Raw genomic sequence first — 17,203 nt, 5'->3', positions numbered from 1 at the left:
AGCTTCCCTATGGCTCCCAGCACCTCGCCGCCCGCCGAGCTCCCCCCTCAATGAGGCTCGCCGTGGGAACCCCGGGGCGCCAGACCCCGCCCCTTCCCTCTCTTATTGGCTGCCACCAGCAGTGATTTGAATATCGCCCTCTGAGTGGCTGGCAGTGCGCGGCCATGGCGCCCACGTGTGCAGGCACACACGTGTCGGTGGCAGCGGGCGGGCGATCGACCCGGCCGGGCATGGCGGCCGCGGGGCTGGGGGGAGGCCGGGCCCGGGGAGGGGGCAGCGGCTCATCCCCCCGCCTTTCCCCCTCATACCTCGGCCTCCTCCCTGCCCTTCCTCCCCGGGACCACCCTACCGCCCGCCGAGGGTCTGTCCTCGTGCTCCTCCGCGGGCATCACCCCAGACATCCGCTAACTTGAACGCGAAGCAGGTGCCAGAGCAGTGGACTCGTCCGCCAGCACCAAGCCAGCCCAACGCCACCGCGTCCCTGGCCCAGGTCTGATGGACGGGTGTCCCTACCCGCGGTGCTCTCCAGAGAGGCCGGTCTCAACCGGGCTTTACCGGCCATGCCCAAGCTCTGCCCGAGGCTCGCCGCTCCTAGCGAAACGTGCTCACCATCCGTCCTCCGCTGCCTCTGCTACCACTCGGCCGCCTCTTCTTCACGGCCCTGGTGGGCTTTAAAAAAAGTTTAATTTCACTTTTTGTTTACCCGTTGAAGGCAATGCGTTGGGGTAGTTTGGGACCTACTCCTCAAACCTGTCTTTCCCAGACAACGCCAGTTATTCAGCTCCATCAGTCCCCAAAACTTCTTGTCACTCCCCCAGTAACTTCCCTCCCCAATTCGTTTCTGGAATACAACACTGGAAGCAGCAGAGCGACTGCACTGGGTACAGCCTTGAGCTTGATATGCTACTTACGGGCAATAAATACAGCGCACTGACTACCACACAGCTCATGCACACGCTGCAGCCGTCCCTCCTTTGCACCACGCTCCTATTTTTCCCTGGCCGCCTGACATTTTGGCTCCCGGTCTGGTTTTGATCCTCTGTAATCCCCATCACATTTCTGTGCGCGCATGCGTGCAGAATCGCAGTCCAGCCAGCGAAAGCCATCACGCACGGAAACCCCCGCCTGTCAACCCGCGCCAAGAGCCTCTCGCACCCCTCTGTGCGGGCCCTCGGGCACGAGCACGAGTAACGCGCCGGTGCCCGAGGTGGCCTCACCGCAGAGCCAAGCGTGAAAAGCCCGTGCGCAGGCTGCGGAATGGGGAGCACGCAGCGAGCGGCTGGTCTCTGCTGCTCCTTTTTGGAGCAGCTGCTGCACTAGCAGGTCCATTTTTGCAAGCGCTTTATATTCGGAAGCAGCTTCCTCCTGAACAGCTGGAATTTGTTTGTGAGCAGCTGGGGGAGAACAACAAAAATGCTCAAATCCATCTTGAAAACAAGGAGAAGTAGCAAACAAGAAGAATTTTGGGCCACAGTCTGGTATGAACTGTGATGTGGCTGGCAAACACTTCACACGCTAACGTGCACTTGGGAGCTCATATCCTTGATCCAGTCTGTCCTGGGGTAGCCTGACTGCGCACCCTGCACGTAACAAAAATGGCAGGCTAGGGCTGAGTCAGTAATTCACGTTACAAAATAAAGCTTTAGTCGATGAAATGGAGAAATCAATAGCGCAGTGAACAATCCCGATGGTTAATGCCGTACAGGATTTAACAGTTCTGCCCTCAGTTTTTCCATACGCGTTTTTTTAAATGTGAAAATACAACTTCCATCAGGAACTGGAAGTTTTCAGAGCACGGAAGAGCCTGTTGGAGGTTTCAGCTGACACTTGAGAAAGACTCAGAAGCTGCTAGGGCCAGGGAAACAGCAAACCAAAAGAGTGATTCTTCTAAATCACCTGGCAGCAAAACAACAAGCACTGAAGTGCTATTGAGGTCCCTCTCAACATCCCAGCAGGGTTATAAAGAGGTAATCCCGCGCTGTCCCAGCTACCATGCCAGTTGTCTACAGGCCACAGAAGGCAACCCAACCCACAGCTCACACTCCATCCTTCAGCAGATTTCAGACATGCAAACTGTACGTTCCCTTCCCAGCAGCCACTCCAGCCCCAGAGCAAACTCCCAGCGCGGGGGCAAGTGCGAGTTGCCTCCTGCCCATGGTCACTCGGCAAGGCACTACGTCCTGGGGAGAACACGAAGCTGCTGCGTCACCCGGGCCGAGGGTGTCACACACCGTGTTCCAGCTTTGAGCCGCAGTCCCCTTGGTGCGGTACACCACTCCGAACACAGCTTCGCTCTCCTTCCCTCCCACGTCCCTCTCAAACCCAACCACCTCAGAACGGCTCTAGAGCATGCAAGTCTCAAACCAGAACAAGAAATGCTTTGTGCTCGGCACATGGCACCACTCGGGTGCTTTGGATGCATCAGGCTTTTGGCCTTGCCCCCAGATTGTGTTTCTGCAGCTCTGAAACACCCAGCACCCTGAGGCAAGACATGAAGATGGGCATGGTCATGCTTTAAACCCTGTGAGCTTTCTGCAGTGGCCTTTAAGGCAGAGCAGGAGATGACTGCAGTTAATTTGGATGTGAGGAAACCACACACATGCCGCACTTTCATGATGTGACCAGGGTTGTTCAGAATTAGTGCGCTCTCAGCGTAGAGCCTCAGCCCAGGACAGGACTCGGGAGTCCAAGCTCACAAGGCACCAGTGGCACAGTGGATGACAGTCCCCACTTCCCTGCCATTTACCTTCTTTGGAGCAAAAAGGGACTTGCAAAAGGACCCCATTCCTCACCACAAATATGGGTGTCACACAGCTCCCTCCAGAAGAACGTGCTCTAGCAGAAATTGGGTAGCTGCTCTCAGTGTTGAGATCAGACCCCCTTCCCAATGTGCTCTGAAGAATTTCTGCGTGCTTGTGTGCGCATGCTCCAAGAACTGATGAAAGATGCATCAGGCTGATGCTGCTAGCTTTCGCAGCTGCTGGCCATCAGCATTGCTCTGATGTTCCTCCATGAAGCCTCAGGCACCGGTTCGCTCTTCCTCCTCCCATTTCTGGCAAGAGTAACCTACGTACTCACCCACTGATGGGTTGCCAGTTTTCTGGTGTGGGTTTTGGCCACACAGGCCTTTTGTCCCTTTGTCATTTCCTTGCCAGCACACATGTGGCAAGGGAGGGGCCTGGCTGCCAGAGGCAGAATTGTCACCATCTCCTACAGATACTGGAGGACAGACACCAGCATGCTGTCTCGGGTCACTCTCCTCCTCAGAGGATTCACTCCCAGTTCTGCCACCAATATTCCTCAACCACGCAAACCTTGTTTTTTTCCTCACCCCCCTACTGAAGGCATCCATGCTAATAAACTGAAGTCCCAAGAAGAAAGGCAATTAACTGCTGATGACTGCAGCAGCCCTGAGGTAAAGGGCAGCCTCTGCCCCTCCCGTCCCAGAGAGGGCCACACACACTGAGCAATGGCACTAGGGCATTTCATGCTCCTGTGAGCTATCGCAATCAAGATTGGCACATTCAGCAGACAATGGAACAAGCCAGTCCTGCTCTGGCTGGTTCTGTATTACCACAGAAATAGCTCCTAGCTATTCCCTTTTCTGAGCATCAGTGGATTTCAAGATCCTTTAAGTAACAGGAATCATTTCCCCTCTTTCCATCTGGTACCGGCATTAGCACAGATGCTGTCATCCCTCAAGTAAGTCACAAATATTTCTCTTAGCAAAATAAATTCATAAAGATTTATTCACAAAGTTACCAAACTTCACCTGGCACAGGTACCAAACAAAAAGCACCCCTGCATTCTTCTGGAGTTTATTCTCCCGGTGTGGCACTGGAGAAGAAACACGAGACAAGATGACACCATGTCTCCATGGAAAAAGGATTTACTGCACAGCAGGAATGCCAGGGCACTGATGCGCGAGTGGAAGCAGAGCTCTTCCTGGTCACATAAATTGCCCTGACAATGTGCCTGCTGCACTTAGCCCCAGATCCTCTCCTTTGATAAAGCCAAATATCAGCTCTGGAAGGAGAGGCCCAAGGACAGAAGGGTTATAGCAAATAGAGAATCTGACCCCCGGCAGAAGTTTTTAGAGACTCTGTGGCACCCAGACACTCAGCTGGAGATCACTGCAGAAATAAATGGGTATAGCATCTAGTGATCCTGGCTAGTGCTCAGGAGGTGAGAGAAAGGTTGATCTGGGCTCACTGCAGGTCAGAGTGCCAAGTAAACAAAGTCCTTGCCCACAAGGAAGGGGCTGCAAAGAGCAGCAGGCCAGATGTGGAATGCTGTCCCAGCTGCACTAGTTTCTCTGTTAATCTTGGTCACGGCCCATTTTGCCCGTCAGCCTCCGTCGCTGAGTCTTCGTGGTTCGCCCCCTGCTGGATTTCTGGATTTTCTTGCGTGGGCCTTGCCCACGTTGGGGTCTCTTTCCTTTTGTCTTTTTCCGGCTGTGCATATGCAGCATAGCAGTAAGAGAAGAGATCCTGTGCAGGGCAGGAAGAGAGAAATGTTTGGGGACCAAAGTCTGCAGTTGCAAGGCGACACCACAGCAGTAGCAGGAGAGCCCTGTGGAGTCCAGCAGGAATGGACGCCAGCCACAGCAAGGCCCCAGGGGAGCTTCACTGTGCTGGGCACTGTCCTGACAGGGCAGGAAACCTGCAAGTCCACATGTGCAACAACAACCAAAATGAATTTTCTGAGCAGTGGGGCTACCCAGCCACTAGAGAGTTAAGTAATTCTCTGAATCCCCAAAGCGGCTGTAAATCCTAGATAGTGAAAAATGTGGAGAATGTCAAAGCTTTCGGGTCTTCTGACCTTCAGTCTTTGAGACAGACTCTGCACCCTGCAATACACCCTTGCCTGCCATATCTGGAGAAAGACTAGGTAAACAGTCGAGGACAAAGCCCGCCCCGCACCGCATCCCGCTGCTGCTGCCACCAGGGATAACCGTGATGGGAATGGAGCGTCTGGGACAGGCCTGAGCTTTGCCAGTGCCCTCTGCCGGCTCCTGCCCACGGATGTCCAGGCAGTACAGCATCCCCTCCCTGCAACCACACGGCTGATCTGGGAACACAAGACCCTCCCGATCAACTTGCAGAGCCTCAGAGCAAAGAGCTGAATGAATCCATACATACTTTTCAGACAGGAAGGGGTTTCTGGACTTCTTGGGCATTGTTGTTACAGGCTTGTTCACCACCTCTTCCCCTTTCTCTTCTTCTGATCCATCGCTTTTTCCCTTAAAAAGGAAGCAGAAGAGGGGAAAAAAAAAAAATCCCTACAGACACACTAAAACAGGCAGTCTTCTGATTCCGGTGTTTCTGCTGCCTTCTTGGTTTCATCCTGTTTTGTGAACCATCTAGTCACGGATGAAGTCTTTTTTAATTCTCCACAGATCTTGCTGTCCAAATGTCAAAGTTTCTTATTGCAGGCCCTCAGAAAGGGACAACCAGTGAGAAGTCCTACAGTAATCCACCCGAAGATCCAAAAACTTCAGTATGACCTTAACGGCCATGCAACTGAAGTCTAAACTATGAACTGAAGGTTTCAACTTTTTTTTCTTACATTACTATCAAAACCTCGAAAGAGGTGGATTTTCAGGTTAGAAGATGACCTTACGAGTGTAAAAGGTTAACACAGACACTTCCCCAAAGAGCTCAGATCCAGCCATGAATCATGAAGATCAAAAGGACCAAGTCAACCAGTGCCTGGTTACAATATGTTCTGAGAATAAAAGCAACCACAACCAGAACTGAAGGGTTTCCTTATTTGTGGTCCAAGCACAAGATCACAGAGAGAAAAATCCATCCTCATGCTAATAGTAATTTTTCCTGAACAAGACACAGGTAAGAGGTTGAAGACAGCCCATGCAGCAAGGTCTGAAATCTTGCTGCTTGTGTTTTATCAGCTTTTAAAATGCTACATTGTCCCCATCCAGCCCTGTGACACCTTTCACTCACACAAGGTCAGCTAAGACAAGGCAAGGGATTACAAGGAGGTCTGGAGTGAGCTGTTCACAGAGGACATTTCTTCCTCTTTTGAGGCTCAACATAAGTTGCGGAAGAATGTGAAGTTATGAGTTTCCCTTTTCCCTGCTCCCAGCCAGTCTTTGGGCATGTTCAGGGAGTGCCAGGTGTACTTAGCCAGCCCTACGAATGTTTATAGCTGATAGAACCAGAGAAGCAGCACGAGGCTTTACCACAGGGGTGGTCAGTCCCAGCTGGCACGCCCCTGAGAGGTCCAGGTCGCTGATGGTGGTCACTGTTACAATGTGGTTTGGGTGGTCGATGCTCACAGACTCTGTCCGCGACGTCACCAAGTGCTCCAGTTCATCAGCCTCATCTGGAGAGACAAGGAAACCCCGCACTGCAAAGTGCCCAACATTTCACAAGATACGCTTGCTTGTTCCTGCGGTGCCAGGCTGGGGGGGACCCAACACACCCCCAGCCTTTGCATGCAGGGTTAACGGGCGGAGGGGCTTGAACACCGGCACTATAAGCGTGAAGGGCAAGCTCCCTCTCCCAGCAGAGGGGAACTGCTAACCCCCCGGAGATGTCCTCCTGCTTGTTCCTCTCTGTACCAGGCACCAGAGTCCCTGTCCCGCCAGGGCCAGAGGGCTGCGGGGGTCACCGCTCGGACAGAGGGGACGTGAGAGGAGCCGGTGTTGTGGGACGGCGTGCTCCGGCTCTTCTCATCTCCCAGCCACGGGGGTCGGACCCGGGCGTCCACCTCCCGGCCCTCCCGCCGCCGCCCCGGGGCCCAGCACCTACCCAGCGCCTCCTCCCTCTCGCTCAGCATCTTCAGGTACTCCCGGTGCCGCTGAGGGATGGGAACGGGTCACCCCCGCCGCTCGGGCCGGCCCCATCCCCCTGTAAGCGGGGCCGGGTAGCCCCCAGGCCCCCTCCCAGCCGCCATGGCGGGGGGGGGGGGGGGCACCCCTTCACCCACGGAGGGCTGGGGGCGGAGGGGTGCGTGGGTACCTCCTCCTTCAGCTTCCTCTGCTCCTCCTTCAGCTTCCGCTTGATCTCTTCCAGCGCCGCCTTCCTCCGCTCCACCTTCCGCTTGTGGAAGCCGGTCAGGTACTCCCTGCCGCCGGCAAGGCAGAAACCCCCCCCGGCTTTCAGCGACCCCTTCACCGGGGGGTGCTTCCCCCCTCCCGGGCCCGCCCGGCCTCACCTTCGCTTCTCCTCGTCGAAAGCCACCACCAGCCGCCCCTCACGGCCGCCCGCACCCCCCTTCTGCTTCTTCTTGCGGCCCATGGCGGCACCAGGCTGCTGCCGCCACCACCCGCCCCTTCCGCCGCCGCCCGGCCGTGAGGGGCGACCCCGCCCCGCCCCGCCCCGCCGCCATTTTGTACCCGGGGGAGGGAGGGGCCGAGGGCCCGGCTTCCTGACGCGGCGCCGGGTTCTGGGGGGATCCGGAGCGGTGCCGGCGGTGGGTTGTGGGGCGACGGGGTGCGGAATGGGGGCTGTGTGCGCGTCCCCTCGCCCGCTCCTGCTGCGCCTGCTCCCCCAGGCCGGGAGGGAGAAGGTGTCGCGGGCCTTGCTGGTGTGCCGCCAGCTCCCGCTCCTCTTCATCTCCCTCCTGGGCGGGAGGCTCTGGTGGTGCTGCACCCGATCCCTCGCCCCACTCTGCCATCCTCCAAATACTTTACATCTGCATCCCTTTAATAAAAGTCATTCCTCCGAATATTTAACATCTGCATTTCTTCAGCAGAGAGCTTTATCTCAAGCTGTTGTCGCTGCTTGGCGTCGGTGGCAGCTGTGCTGCTCCTAGCAAGCGCAGGGATGGGTCTCAGCTCCGGCACCAAGTCTGTGAGATGCAGGACCTGGCTGAAGAGCCGTGGTTTCTGTCATCGGTGGTGGAGACCGGCGTGGGTAGGTGGGGGCATCAGGACTGCCGTGTTCTTGGCTGCTGGCTGGAGTGACTTTGCCCCAACTCTTGAACCTGTCTTGCCTTCCAGTCCTCACCCTAAGAATGGGTGTCACGCTCATGTGGTGGCCAGCGGACTGTGGTGGGAGCTCCCGAAGCCCTGCGGTGGCAGCTGAAGCCAGCCCCCCCAGCCCGCAGACCGTGATGGGTGCTGACAGGGCACGGCGGCCGCTCGTCCAGGGCTGCCTTGCCTTTATCAGCTCGCTTGCTGCTTGGGCTCTTTTCCTGGCCTGTCCCTTCACCAGCAGAAATGCGGAAAAACCAGTTCTGTGGTTAATTGCTGCACTTCCCTCCACGCCCATGGGGCAGGTCTCCTCCTCCTCACCCACAGCCTGGGTGCTCTTCAGCCTCCAGTCTCTTCATCCCTGCCTGCGCTGAGCTGGACCAGGTGTGCCGTCAGGCCTCCGCGCTCCTTCCATTAACCTTACGGCTTCTCCCGCCTTCTCCTTTTTCCTCCGTCTGCAAGAGCTTCTGGCTCTCCGCTGGCTCCTTCTCCCTTGGGCAGCCCAGCTGGGTGGCCTGCAGGTGCAGAAGGCGTAGGCAGCCCTGCCCTGCCCGGAGGGATAGCATCTGGACGCCATGGCTGGAGGAAACGACAGGAGCGTGAAGGCCCTGAAGGAGGTGTGGAGAAGAGCGGAAAACTCTCTGTGCGCAGACTGCGGGAAGCCAGGTGAGTCCCTGCGGGCTGCTGGAGGAAGAGTTGGAAGCGGGGAGCCGGGGCTATCTGACTGCACAGGAGCCTGGGGCAGGGAGGGAGGAGAGCCAACGGCTCGCCCTGGATGTTCGCTTCCTCTCCCTGGAGGTGAGTTGGCGAGGGAGGAGGAAGGAGATGCTGCTGCAGCGCTGGTGGGAAGAAGGACAGGGACGCAGTCGTGCCAGACGAGCAGGGGCTGTGTAGCTGCGGCACTGTGGGTTGCAGTCATGTCAGATCTGAAATGCAAATCGAGGTCGTGCCCAGTCAGGACCTGACAGGAAAGCTCCTGGTGAAATCCTAACCGCTCCGGGAAGAAGGCATGATTCAGGAGGGCCCGTGACTCAGCTAGGAACTGACAACCTGCCACGGGCGCCTCGGAGATTTCTTTAACTCAAAGGCTTGCCCCCTCGAAAGGGTATCCAGTTTGAGGTTCTACAGGTGCTGCTGAAAACACCCATCCGTACTCTTCCCAAAAGGGGCACGTGGGGTGTAGATGTACCGCCCAAGCCAAATTAAGACTGGCTAATTAGTACCATTTTACCTTCTTAAATTCTCCCTGGAGAATTTTGGATTCAAGGCCGCTTTCCAATTCCTGAGCTAAATACTGTTGGGGGTTTGCTGTGTTGCACTAAACAGCTCCTGGAGTCTTTTCCCAGAGCTGGTTTCAGTTTCATCTTGGGTGACCCCCTATGCCAAGGGAATTAGCAAAGCACTTCGGAGTTTTTCAAGGTTCAGGTCAACAGAGATTCAGATGAAGTGGTCAAAGCACAGGGAATGAGGGAATAATAGCTGCGCTTTTTCCTGCCTGTACCTCGGATGTTAATTGATCAGCTCAGATGAAACTGTGGTCACCCAGCTCTCTGTTTCTCCGGGCTATGTTCTCAGTTGAGGCATGTCTTCCAGGGCAATCTACCACCTCTAGTCATACCCTTCTTTATACCCTCAGATCCTGACTGGGCATCCTCTACCTTGGGTGTCTTTATATGCCTCAGCTGCTCAGGAATTCACCGCAACATCCCTAGCATCAGCAAAGTCAAGTCCCTGAAGATGGACTACTGGGACGATGCTCAGGTGCAGGTGAGACCTTTACCCCCAGGTGTGTTGGGTCTGGGCCATACACTAGCAAGTCCTGGGAAAATCAGCCCTTTGGCCTCACAGAGTTGGAGATTTAGTCTGATACATAGTCCCTTTGCTACTCGTGCTCTGGGTACTTAAGCGAGGATAACTCCCCATAATGCACTGGCAGAGGGATGATGCACTTGCCTTATGTGTCTCCCCGTGTCCTATTACTTTCTGGCAAATGCAGAGCTCTTGCAATGTATCTTGCCAAGGCTCAGGGTCTTCTTCACTCCACATTACTCATTTCCCACTCACCAGCACCATCCAGCCTCAGTGTCTCTTGGGTTCAGCAGTCTGAGGGGAAAATCTTGGGCAATTCCATGCTCCAAGAAGAGTTTCCAGATACAATGTGATCTCTTGAGAAAAACGGCATTTATGGGAACTTGACTTCTCCCTGTTACAGCCCCCTCAACCCATTAATCTTCAGGGGACTGAAAATACTTTTCTGGAGATCCAAAGAAAATAATCTGTATCTTGCTGCTCTTTGGAGAGGAGCGAAGAGGTTTGGAATGTCCTCCCAGATGGCATTGCAGAGCTGTCATTGAACTCGGTCTCCCCAGAGATGTGGGACACGGCAGCAAATCCACTGAACGTGTGTGCACCCAGCCCTGCGGAAGTGACATTTACGGCGTTCTGTTAACTCAGGTGCAATCAGTGTAACTTCTGAGAGTTGGCAAGACCTTTGAGACCCACCTTTTTGTCGCCAGACTTTGCTGCAATGTTGCAATGGACAGGAAAGACAATGCTCCATTGGAGCTCAATGTGCATCTAGCCCTGTTGTGGGTCAGGAAAGAAAAAGCCCAACAGGAGTCTGCATCAAAGGGAAGGCACTAACTCTCTCTGTAACTCTGCAGTTTTTGGCCAAGCATGGGAATGCTGTGACTAAAGCCACGTACGAAGCTCACATCCCTATTTACTATTACCAGCCGACCTACAATGACTGCCAGTAAGTTGCTGCATCCAGAAGAAAAGGGGGAAGGGCACTTCTGTGTTCCTCTAGTTTGTTTCTGAGCTACCTGTCACCTCTCTCCCCAGAGTGCTGAGAGAACAGTGGATACGGGCCAAATATGAACGCAAAGAGTTCACCGAGCCTGGCAAACAGCTTCCATATTCTGATGGTAAGAGCAGAGCACAGCATCAGAACATCCTGCCTGTTGCCTTCACTGGAAGCTTTTGAGCACCGTGAGGAGACAGCTCATAGTGTCAGTGTTGCAAATCCCACACGTCCTCCTGAGAACCCAGCTGGTACTTGCAGGGGGTTGTTCTGGGCGAGTTTAAATTGTGGTCAGCATAGGTTAGCACTGCCATGGGTTGCTCCCAAGCTTGGTATTACCAGCTGGCATTTTTCAAAGGCATTTGCTGTCTTGGTGGAGCCAGACCTCTGCAGTATGGGATTTCTGTCCTGCTGCATGCCACCCGCTCCGACTACAGCAGATGTCTTTGACACGCCACTGCCAGTGCTGTGACACAAGGCACTGGGGCCCAAGGGCTTGCAGAGTCAAGTGGGAAGAGTTCTGGTCCCGTGCCAGGGTCTGCATGGGCCAGGACTCTGGTGTTGACTGGAGAGAAGGCTCTCACACTGTCAGAGGCAGTAGTGGGATCCGGACTAGGAGATGGGAAGCATCTGGGAGTGTCTTTTGGTGACCATTTATCTGGGCTGCAAACCCAGGAACACCACCATCTTCAGTTGTAAGTCAGAGGTGAGACCTTTCCTTCTCGGGTGTTTGTTCTCAGGTATAGTCCATCACGTGCTTTACCCCAGCGGTGTGGCTGGGACTCCAGGCTGCATGCAGCTCTGATGCCTGGGAGGGAATGCTTTTAAAAGTAGCCTTTTTGCTCCTAGGGCTGAAGGAAGGCATTCTCTGGAAGCGAGGCCGAGACAACGGGCAGTTCCTACCCCGCAAGTTCCTCTTGTCTGAGAGAGAGGGATGTCTGAAGTATTTCACCAAGCAGGATGTGAGTATGGTGGTCATCTCCCACCTCAGCACGTACTCCACCCAGGGCAGCGGGGTCACAGAGACGTTTCTGTTTCCCACGCATGTTTCTGAGGTTGCTTTGCTCATCCCAGGCCAGGGACGATAATAGAAACATGTCACTGAGGAGAGGGGTCCCCTTCCTACTGTCAGAGTGACATTTTCCCCACGTCCTCCCTTTATGCTTCCCTACATCCTTCCCTCGCTGCTGACAAAAGGGCTGATCTTTCAGTTCACCCCTATCCATTTGCCTGGCTGGGTAATCCTGCACCATCCCTGGAAACAGCCTCACCCCACTGTGAGCCAAGTCGGCAAAACCCTGTTGTTTGGTTTGTTTTGAGGAGGGCTACTCTTCTGCTAGTTTGTCTCCCTGAAATGAATGGAGCAAGTGCCAGTACACTGTTACAAGGGAGGGACTTACAAGGGAGGGAATAGCTTGGGGTAGGGAGAAGCAGGAGTGGGGTCTTTTGGGGTCAGTTAGCCTTTAGACTGGCTCAGCAGTGAAGTCAGATGCACTCTTAGTGTCTCGCTGGCAGCTCCACAGTAAGCACAGCTCAAATCTAAATTGGAGGGGCTGGGCCACTCTTTGGGCTTGAGCATGCCACACGGTGAAGGGAGTGTGTGCTACAACAGTTTTGTCAGGAAGGGGCAGTTACTACCTTTTAACACCCTCTGACCCTGCCTTTCCCCACTAAGTCAGCTCAGGTCTCTTTTGCACTAGGAATGCTTATGCATGACCGATGCCATTCTAATTTCAGGCAAAAGAACCCAAAATCAATGTTAAAATAGATGTCATCAATGCTACGTTCCAGCCAGTGAAGATTGGGAACCCCAATGGCCTGCAGATCACCTATCTCAAAGACAACAAGACCCGGAATATATTTGTCTACCATGAAAGTGGAAAGGTATCTTGTTTTAGCATCAAACACTGCAAAGCAATTGAGGTGGTTTGAGAGCTGCTGGTATTAAATAGTTTGAAGCATGGGTAGGGCAGGGTGTGCATGTGTGGGCTGCTGTAGGTAACAGGGTGGGGGTTCTGGCTCTGTGTCTGTGAGAAGAGTTTTGCTGCAGGGAGCAGGGCAGCAGCACTGGCTGAGTCGGATCGTGTGGGAGGAGCTGCCGTGGCTGTGCAGATGTGCCGCCTGTGCACGCGGGGAGTGGGGCAGCCGTGCTGGCTGCGTGCGTGTGAAGGAGCTGCCGTAGGTGCTGGGCAGGCAGAGCCGGCTGTGTTTGCAGTTAACATAGGGCTGGGTGCAGCTGGGTGAATTTAGATGGCTCACTGTTGCTTCGGCTAAGCTTTCTGTCCTGTCCTTCTCTGTTCTCAGGAGGTAGTGGACTGGTTCAATGCCATTCGCTCTGTGCAGTTCCATTATCTGAAGGTAGCATTTCCCATTGCCAGCGATAATGAGGTAAGGCAGCACGGGAGCACAGTGCTGAGTCTCCCACTGGTACTCGGCTATGCGATAAAAGAGCCCATTAGCTACGATTAGATTCCCAGGTACAGGAGCGGAAATTGCAGTATTTAGACAGAGGGATGAGAAAGGCTGTGTAAAATGGCCTGTGATGGCCAGAGAACAACCACCCTCTGCTGTTTCTGGGCACTTTGGAGATGGAAGTGGCTAGGCAGTTCTGCAAACATGAATTTAAAAGGTGGCTGAATTTGGTGGAATAGAAGGAAGAGTCGGGGGTGAAAGCAAACAGCACAGAAACGTGGCTAAGTGAATGTTACTCCTGCCTTTTTGTCAGATTAAAAATCGACTGACAAGAAACTTCCTGAAAGAGGGATACATGGAGAAGACTGGTCCCAAGGTGAGCTGCCATGGGAGAAAAAGGGCTGCAATGATGATTAGGGGACTGGAGCAACTCTCCTACAAGGAAAGGCTGAGGGAGCTGGGATTGTTTAGCCTGAAGAAGAGAAGGCTGAGACGGGACCTTATAAATGCTTATAAATATCTGAAGGGTGGGTGTCAAGAAGATGAGGCCAGATGCTTTTCAGTGGTGCCCAGTGACAGGACAAGGGGCAACGGGCACAAACTGGAGCAGAGGAAGTTCCGGCTGAACATGAGGAAGAACTTCTTCCCTCTGAGGGTGATGGAGCACTGGAACAGGCTGCCCAGGGATGTTGTGGAGTCTCCTTCTCTGGAGATATTCAAGACCCACCTGGACAAGGTCCTGAGCAGCCTGCTGTAGGTGACCCTGCTTCAGCAGGGGGGTTGGACTAGATGACCCACAGAGGTCCCTTCCAACCCCTGCCATGCTGTGTGATTCTGTGTGAAAAAAATCTAACAGGGACCTCAGAGGGAGCCACTGACCCTCCCTACTTCAATGTTTTTCACCTGCTGTTTCCCCATTCCCCCCTAACTCTTTAGACACCTGTGGGTAAAGTGTGTGTGCACCAAGGGAGGGGAGAGTAAAAGGGGAAGGACGCATGTGCAAGTAGATGAAGCCAAAGTCCCTGCTGTCTCCCAGAACAACAGATCTCTCTGCATGTGTCTGTGTGTGCGTGACCTTACAGGTATTTAGCGTCTAGATTTCTGCTGTCTCAACTCTGGGGTCCTTCACAGAAGCCCAAGTATTGGGGACAGCAGTTGGGACTGAAAAACCCGATACTGATCCCCACTCTCAGCTCAGAAGGGGAGAGGAGGAGGTTGCTGTTAAGGCAGGGGCTTGGTTCGAGTAGTTGGGATGAATGTTGGGTATCCCTTCGCACTGCTCGCGGCAGAGGGCACTGTCCCCTTACACATGGCACCTCTTCCCTTCGCAGCAGAGAGAGGCGTTTAAGAAGCGCTGGTTCACGCTGGATCACCGCAGGCTCATGTACTTCAAGGATCCTTTGGTGAGGTGGAGACCTGACCTCTGGCAGCTGCGGGCAGGGTCAGAGTGCAGCCAGAGGCTTTGCTTTGCAGTGAGGGAGGCTTGCAGGTTCCTCAGCTGCTCTGAATGGACTCTAGGTCTTCCCCTTTCCATCCCACTTAGTTCATCCCATGCTTTCTGTGTTTGTTTCACTGACTGCAGACAATGGGAACAGGGAGGGCAGCGGCATAACAGTGGTGGTGGGGAGGAGAGTGACGTGGGGGGTGACATGGATAGACAGGAGCAGCAGTTCCTCTCTCAGACCTCGAGTTTTACGCTCTTAAATTTTCCTTTCTGCCACTGCCTTTGAGCGTAGACTCCCTGCTCTTCTGAATCCCCTGACCACCTTCACATCTCTTTGCTGCTACATCCCTAGTTCTCACCCACTCTCCTCCCGCCCTTAGGTGCATTGCTGTTATTCCCTGGTTCTTCTGGGATTCCCTAAATCCCTCTTTCCCTCCTGATGTGCAGGATGCATTTGCTAAGGGCGAGGTGTTTGTGGGCAGCAAAGAGAATGGCTATAGCGTCCAGAAGGGATTGCCTTCAGGGACACAGGGCAACTTCTCTTGGCACTATGGCCTCACCATTGTCACCCCCGACCGGGAATACCTCTTCACCTGCGAGACGGAGACTGACCAGCTGGACTGGATCGCAGCCTTCACTAGTGTCATCAACCAGGCCATGACACCACAGGAATATGCAAGTAAGTGCCTGGATGCTGTTTCCTTCCCCTTCTGCCACTCCTGTTCAGGGTATTGCCCTAATGCATCACCTTTTTCCTTCACTCCAGTTGAAGCCTACTTCAAGTTTAAATCCTAGGAAGCCATGCGGGAACCTCGCTGTGACTCGACTCTGCGTGGTCCTGTTGGGTGCCCTATCAGGAGAGGAGAGGAGATTGACATCAAAGAAACACAGTGCTCTTGAAGCACCCTTTGAAGCACTTTTTTTTTTCCCCATAGATGGTCCACTTTGTTCTGGGGGCCAAATTAAGCTGCTTCCTTTGAAGCGCAAGACTTTGTGAGTCTGAATCCTCAGTGCAACCTGTCACTGTTAAGTTGCTGTGATCTGACTGGATGCTGGCAGGCCTTGCCTGTCGATCGGGTCTTGAATACTTGGCACTTGCTATCTTGGACATGGGACCTAGCGTCTCTCCTGCATGAAACTGCAGACAGCCACCTACCCTACACAAGAAAACAGCTGCCTGCCTGGAGCTATGCCTCAGCAGGTTGCAGGGGCTGCTGGACTAGGAGAGACAAGAAATGGCTTCTCTGCTGGCAACGGAGATGTGAAACGTCTAGATATTTTATCAGTTAGAGCTGTAGTTGAGAAAGGTCAGTTAAAAGATGCAGTCTAACAGCCAAATGTGAGGCCTATTTCCTCCTGCCGTGTGTGGGCTTGAAAGCTTCTTCAGACCACATTTGTGTGGAGACCTTCCTCTGATTGCTACAGAGAATGTTAAGAGATCTGCTCAAAAACAATATGTGTGTGTGTATTTGTGTGTATATAGACAATGTGTGTGTATCCACATAACAAAAAGTGGTAGGAGGTGGAATACTACCCTAGGGAAGATACTGTGAGGGATATTCATGCCATTGAAATTCAGCTGTCAAATTTGAGTCTCTAGTCAAACCAATGGAGAGAGCTTGGGTCTGGCAGAGAGCAGCCAGTGGCGTGTCTGATACTGACTTTGGAGTCTCTGTTGACTTTACTAGAGTGTAGGGGTTGATGTCTGAAGTTAACTAATGCATGGATCTCTGCTCCCTCACTCTCTCTAGCCCTGGGACTTCCATTCTGCCCTATACATTACATATGTATACATTGTATATTATGTACGCATACAATTTTATGCAGTAGTAGGAAGTGTGTATGTTCATGTCCTTGTAGTAACAGTTAGCCCTAACCGCTAAATCAACCCATGATTCATATCGTAAAGATCATCTCTTAAATCTCTCCTGGGAGAGCTGTGTTTCACATGCTGGAAGGACCAGCTGGGTTCTGCTGATGACTGTAGAATCTGATGTGTCTGCAGTTTTATGCAGGCAGTGTGAGAGCAGGCATCTAGTGTGTTAAGGGGAGATAACTGGAATTAATGAGGCAACCAGTATTTTAATTAGCTTCTAAAGAAATGAATTAAAAAATCTGACTATAAGTTATTTTTACTTCCTAAACAAACTGAGCTGCTCACTGCTAAGGCATGAGGTCATTCCTTGAAAAAAAGCACAGACAATCGGAGCAAGGAGCCATGGCTATTGATTGCATTTCCCAGGGCATGTGGACAGTGTATCTTCCCATCAGACCCAAGTGGGCAAAGTCTTCATCCCCCACTGCTTCTCTGGAGGCCCCTCTCTGTGCTGAGACCACCACAAACTTTTGGGACCATCAACTTCTGGGATGAGAAGCAGCACCACTCATCCTGCTGCCATGGCACGGTGGGGCTTTCCACCCAAAAGTGTATTTTCACTGCAGTTTGCTGATCTCTCCCAGTTTGGAGCACGACCATCCTAAAAACCGAAGGCTGTTACAAAGCTTATGTTCCAAAACAAAGTGCCTTTCGGTTCTGATAACGTGAAAATGGGGCAGTCCATTAAAAAAACCCTCAAGCCCCATCTAAACAACCTGCACATTCAGT

General features: G+C 53.3%; 2 protein-coding genes across 2 annotated transcripts; one reads left to right on the top strand and one right to left on the bottom strand.

The window, feature by feature from the left end:
• Positions 1 to 3,739: 3,739 nt before the first annotated feature.
• Positions 3,740 to 7,298, bottom strand: NOL12 (nucleolar protein 12). The gene is made up of 6 exons (XM_075429121.1): positions 7,180 to 7,298; positions 6,984 to 7,089; positions 6,774 to 6,822; positions 6,203 to 6,345; positions 5,142 to 5,242; positions 3,740 to 4,490 (listed from the first exon to the last, which is right to left on the bottom strand). The coding sequence occupies exons 1-6, from the start codon at positions 7,260 to 7,262 to the stop codon at positions 4,319 to 4,321; spliced, it is 654 nt and encodes a 217-aa protein (XP_075285236.1). The 5' UTR covers positions 7,263 to 7,298; the 3' UTR covers positions 3,740 to 4,318.
• Positions 7,299 to 8,484: 1,186 nt separating this feature from the next.
• Positions 8,485 to 15,393, top strand: LOC104332374 (arf-GAP with dual PH domain-containing protein 1). The gene is made up of 11 exons (XM_075428315.1): positions 8,485 to 8,605; positions 9,576 to 9,706; positions 10,603 to 10,694; positions 10,784 to 10,866; positions 11,592 to 11,704; positions 12,480 to 12,626; positions 13,047 to 13,130; positions 13,468 to 13,530; positions 14,486 to 14,557; positions 15,046 to 15,277; positions 15,365 to 15,393. The coding sequence occupies exons 1-11, from the start codon at positions 8,515 to 8,517 to the stop codon at positions 15,391 to 15,393; spliced, it is 1,137 nt and encodes a 378-aa protein (XP_075284430.1). The 5' UTR covers positions 8,485 to 8,514.
• The last annotated feature ends 1,810 nt before the right edge of the window (positions 15,394 to 17,203 follow it).

Source organism: Opisthocomus hoazin, chromosome 8 (assembly GCF_030867145.1).
Source record: "Opisthocomus hoazin isolate bOpiHoa1 chromosome 8, bOpiHoa1.hap1, whole genome shotgun sequence".
In the NCBI taxonomy this organism is placed as follows: Eukaryota; Metazoa; Chordata; class Aves; order Opisthocomiformes; family Opisthocomidae; genus Opisthocomus; species Opisthocomus hoazin.
The sequence above is the reverse complement of the archived record's forward strand: the minus strand, read 5'-3'. Positions and strand labels throughout refer to the sequence as shown.

Bases quoted from the DNA above. Each gene is read 5' to 3' on its own strand.
- NOL12 (XM_075429121.1), bottom strand. From the start codon at position 7,262: ATGGGCCGCAAGAAGAAGCAGAAGGGGGGTGCGGGCGGCCGTGAGGGG. The intron at 6,823-6,983 runs GTACCCACGCAC...CCCATCCCTCAG, and splicing joins AGAGGAAGCTGAAGGAGGAG to CGGCACCGGGAGTACCTGAA. The intron at 6,346-6,773 runs GTAGGTGCTGGG...TTGTCTCTCCAG, and splicing joins CGAGAGGGAGGAGGCGCTGG to ATGAGGCTGATGAACTGGAG.
- LOC104332374 (XM_075428315.1), top strand. From the start codon at position 8,515: ATGGCTGGAGGAAACGACAGGAGCGTGAAGGCCCTGAAGGAGGTGTGG. The intron at 9,707-10,602 runs GTGAGACCTTTA...GTAACTCTGCAG, and splicing joins GGGACGATGCTCAGGTGCAG to TTTTTGGCCAAGCATGGGAA. The intron at 15,278-15,364 runs GTAAGTGCCTGG...CCTTCACTCCAG, and splicing joins GACACCACAGGAATATGCAA to TTGAAGCCTACTTCAAGTTT.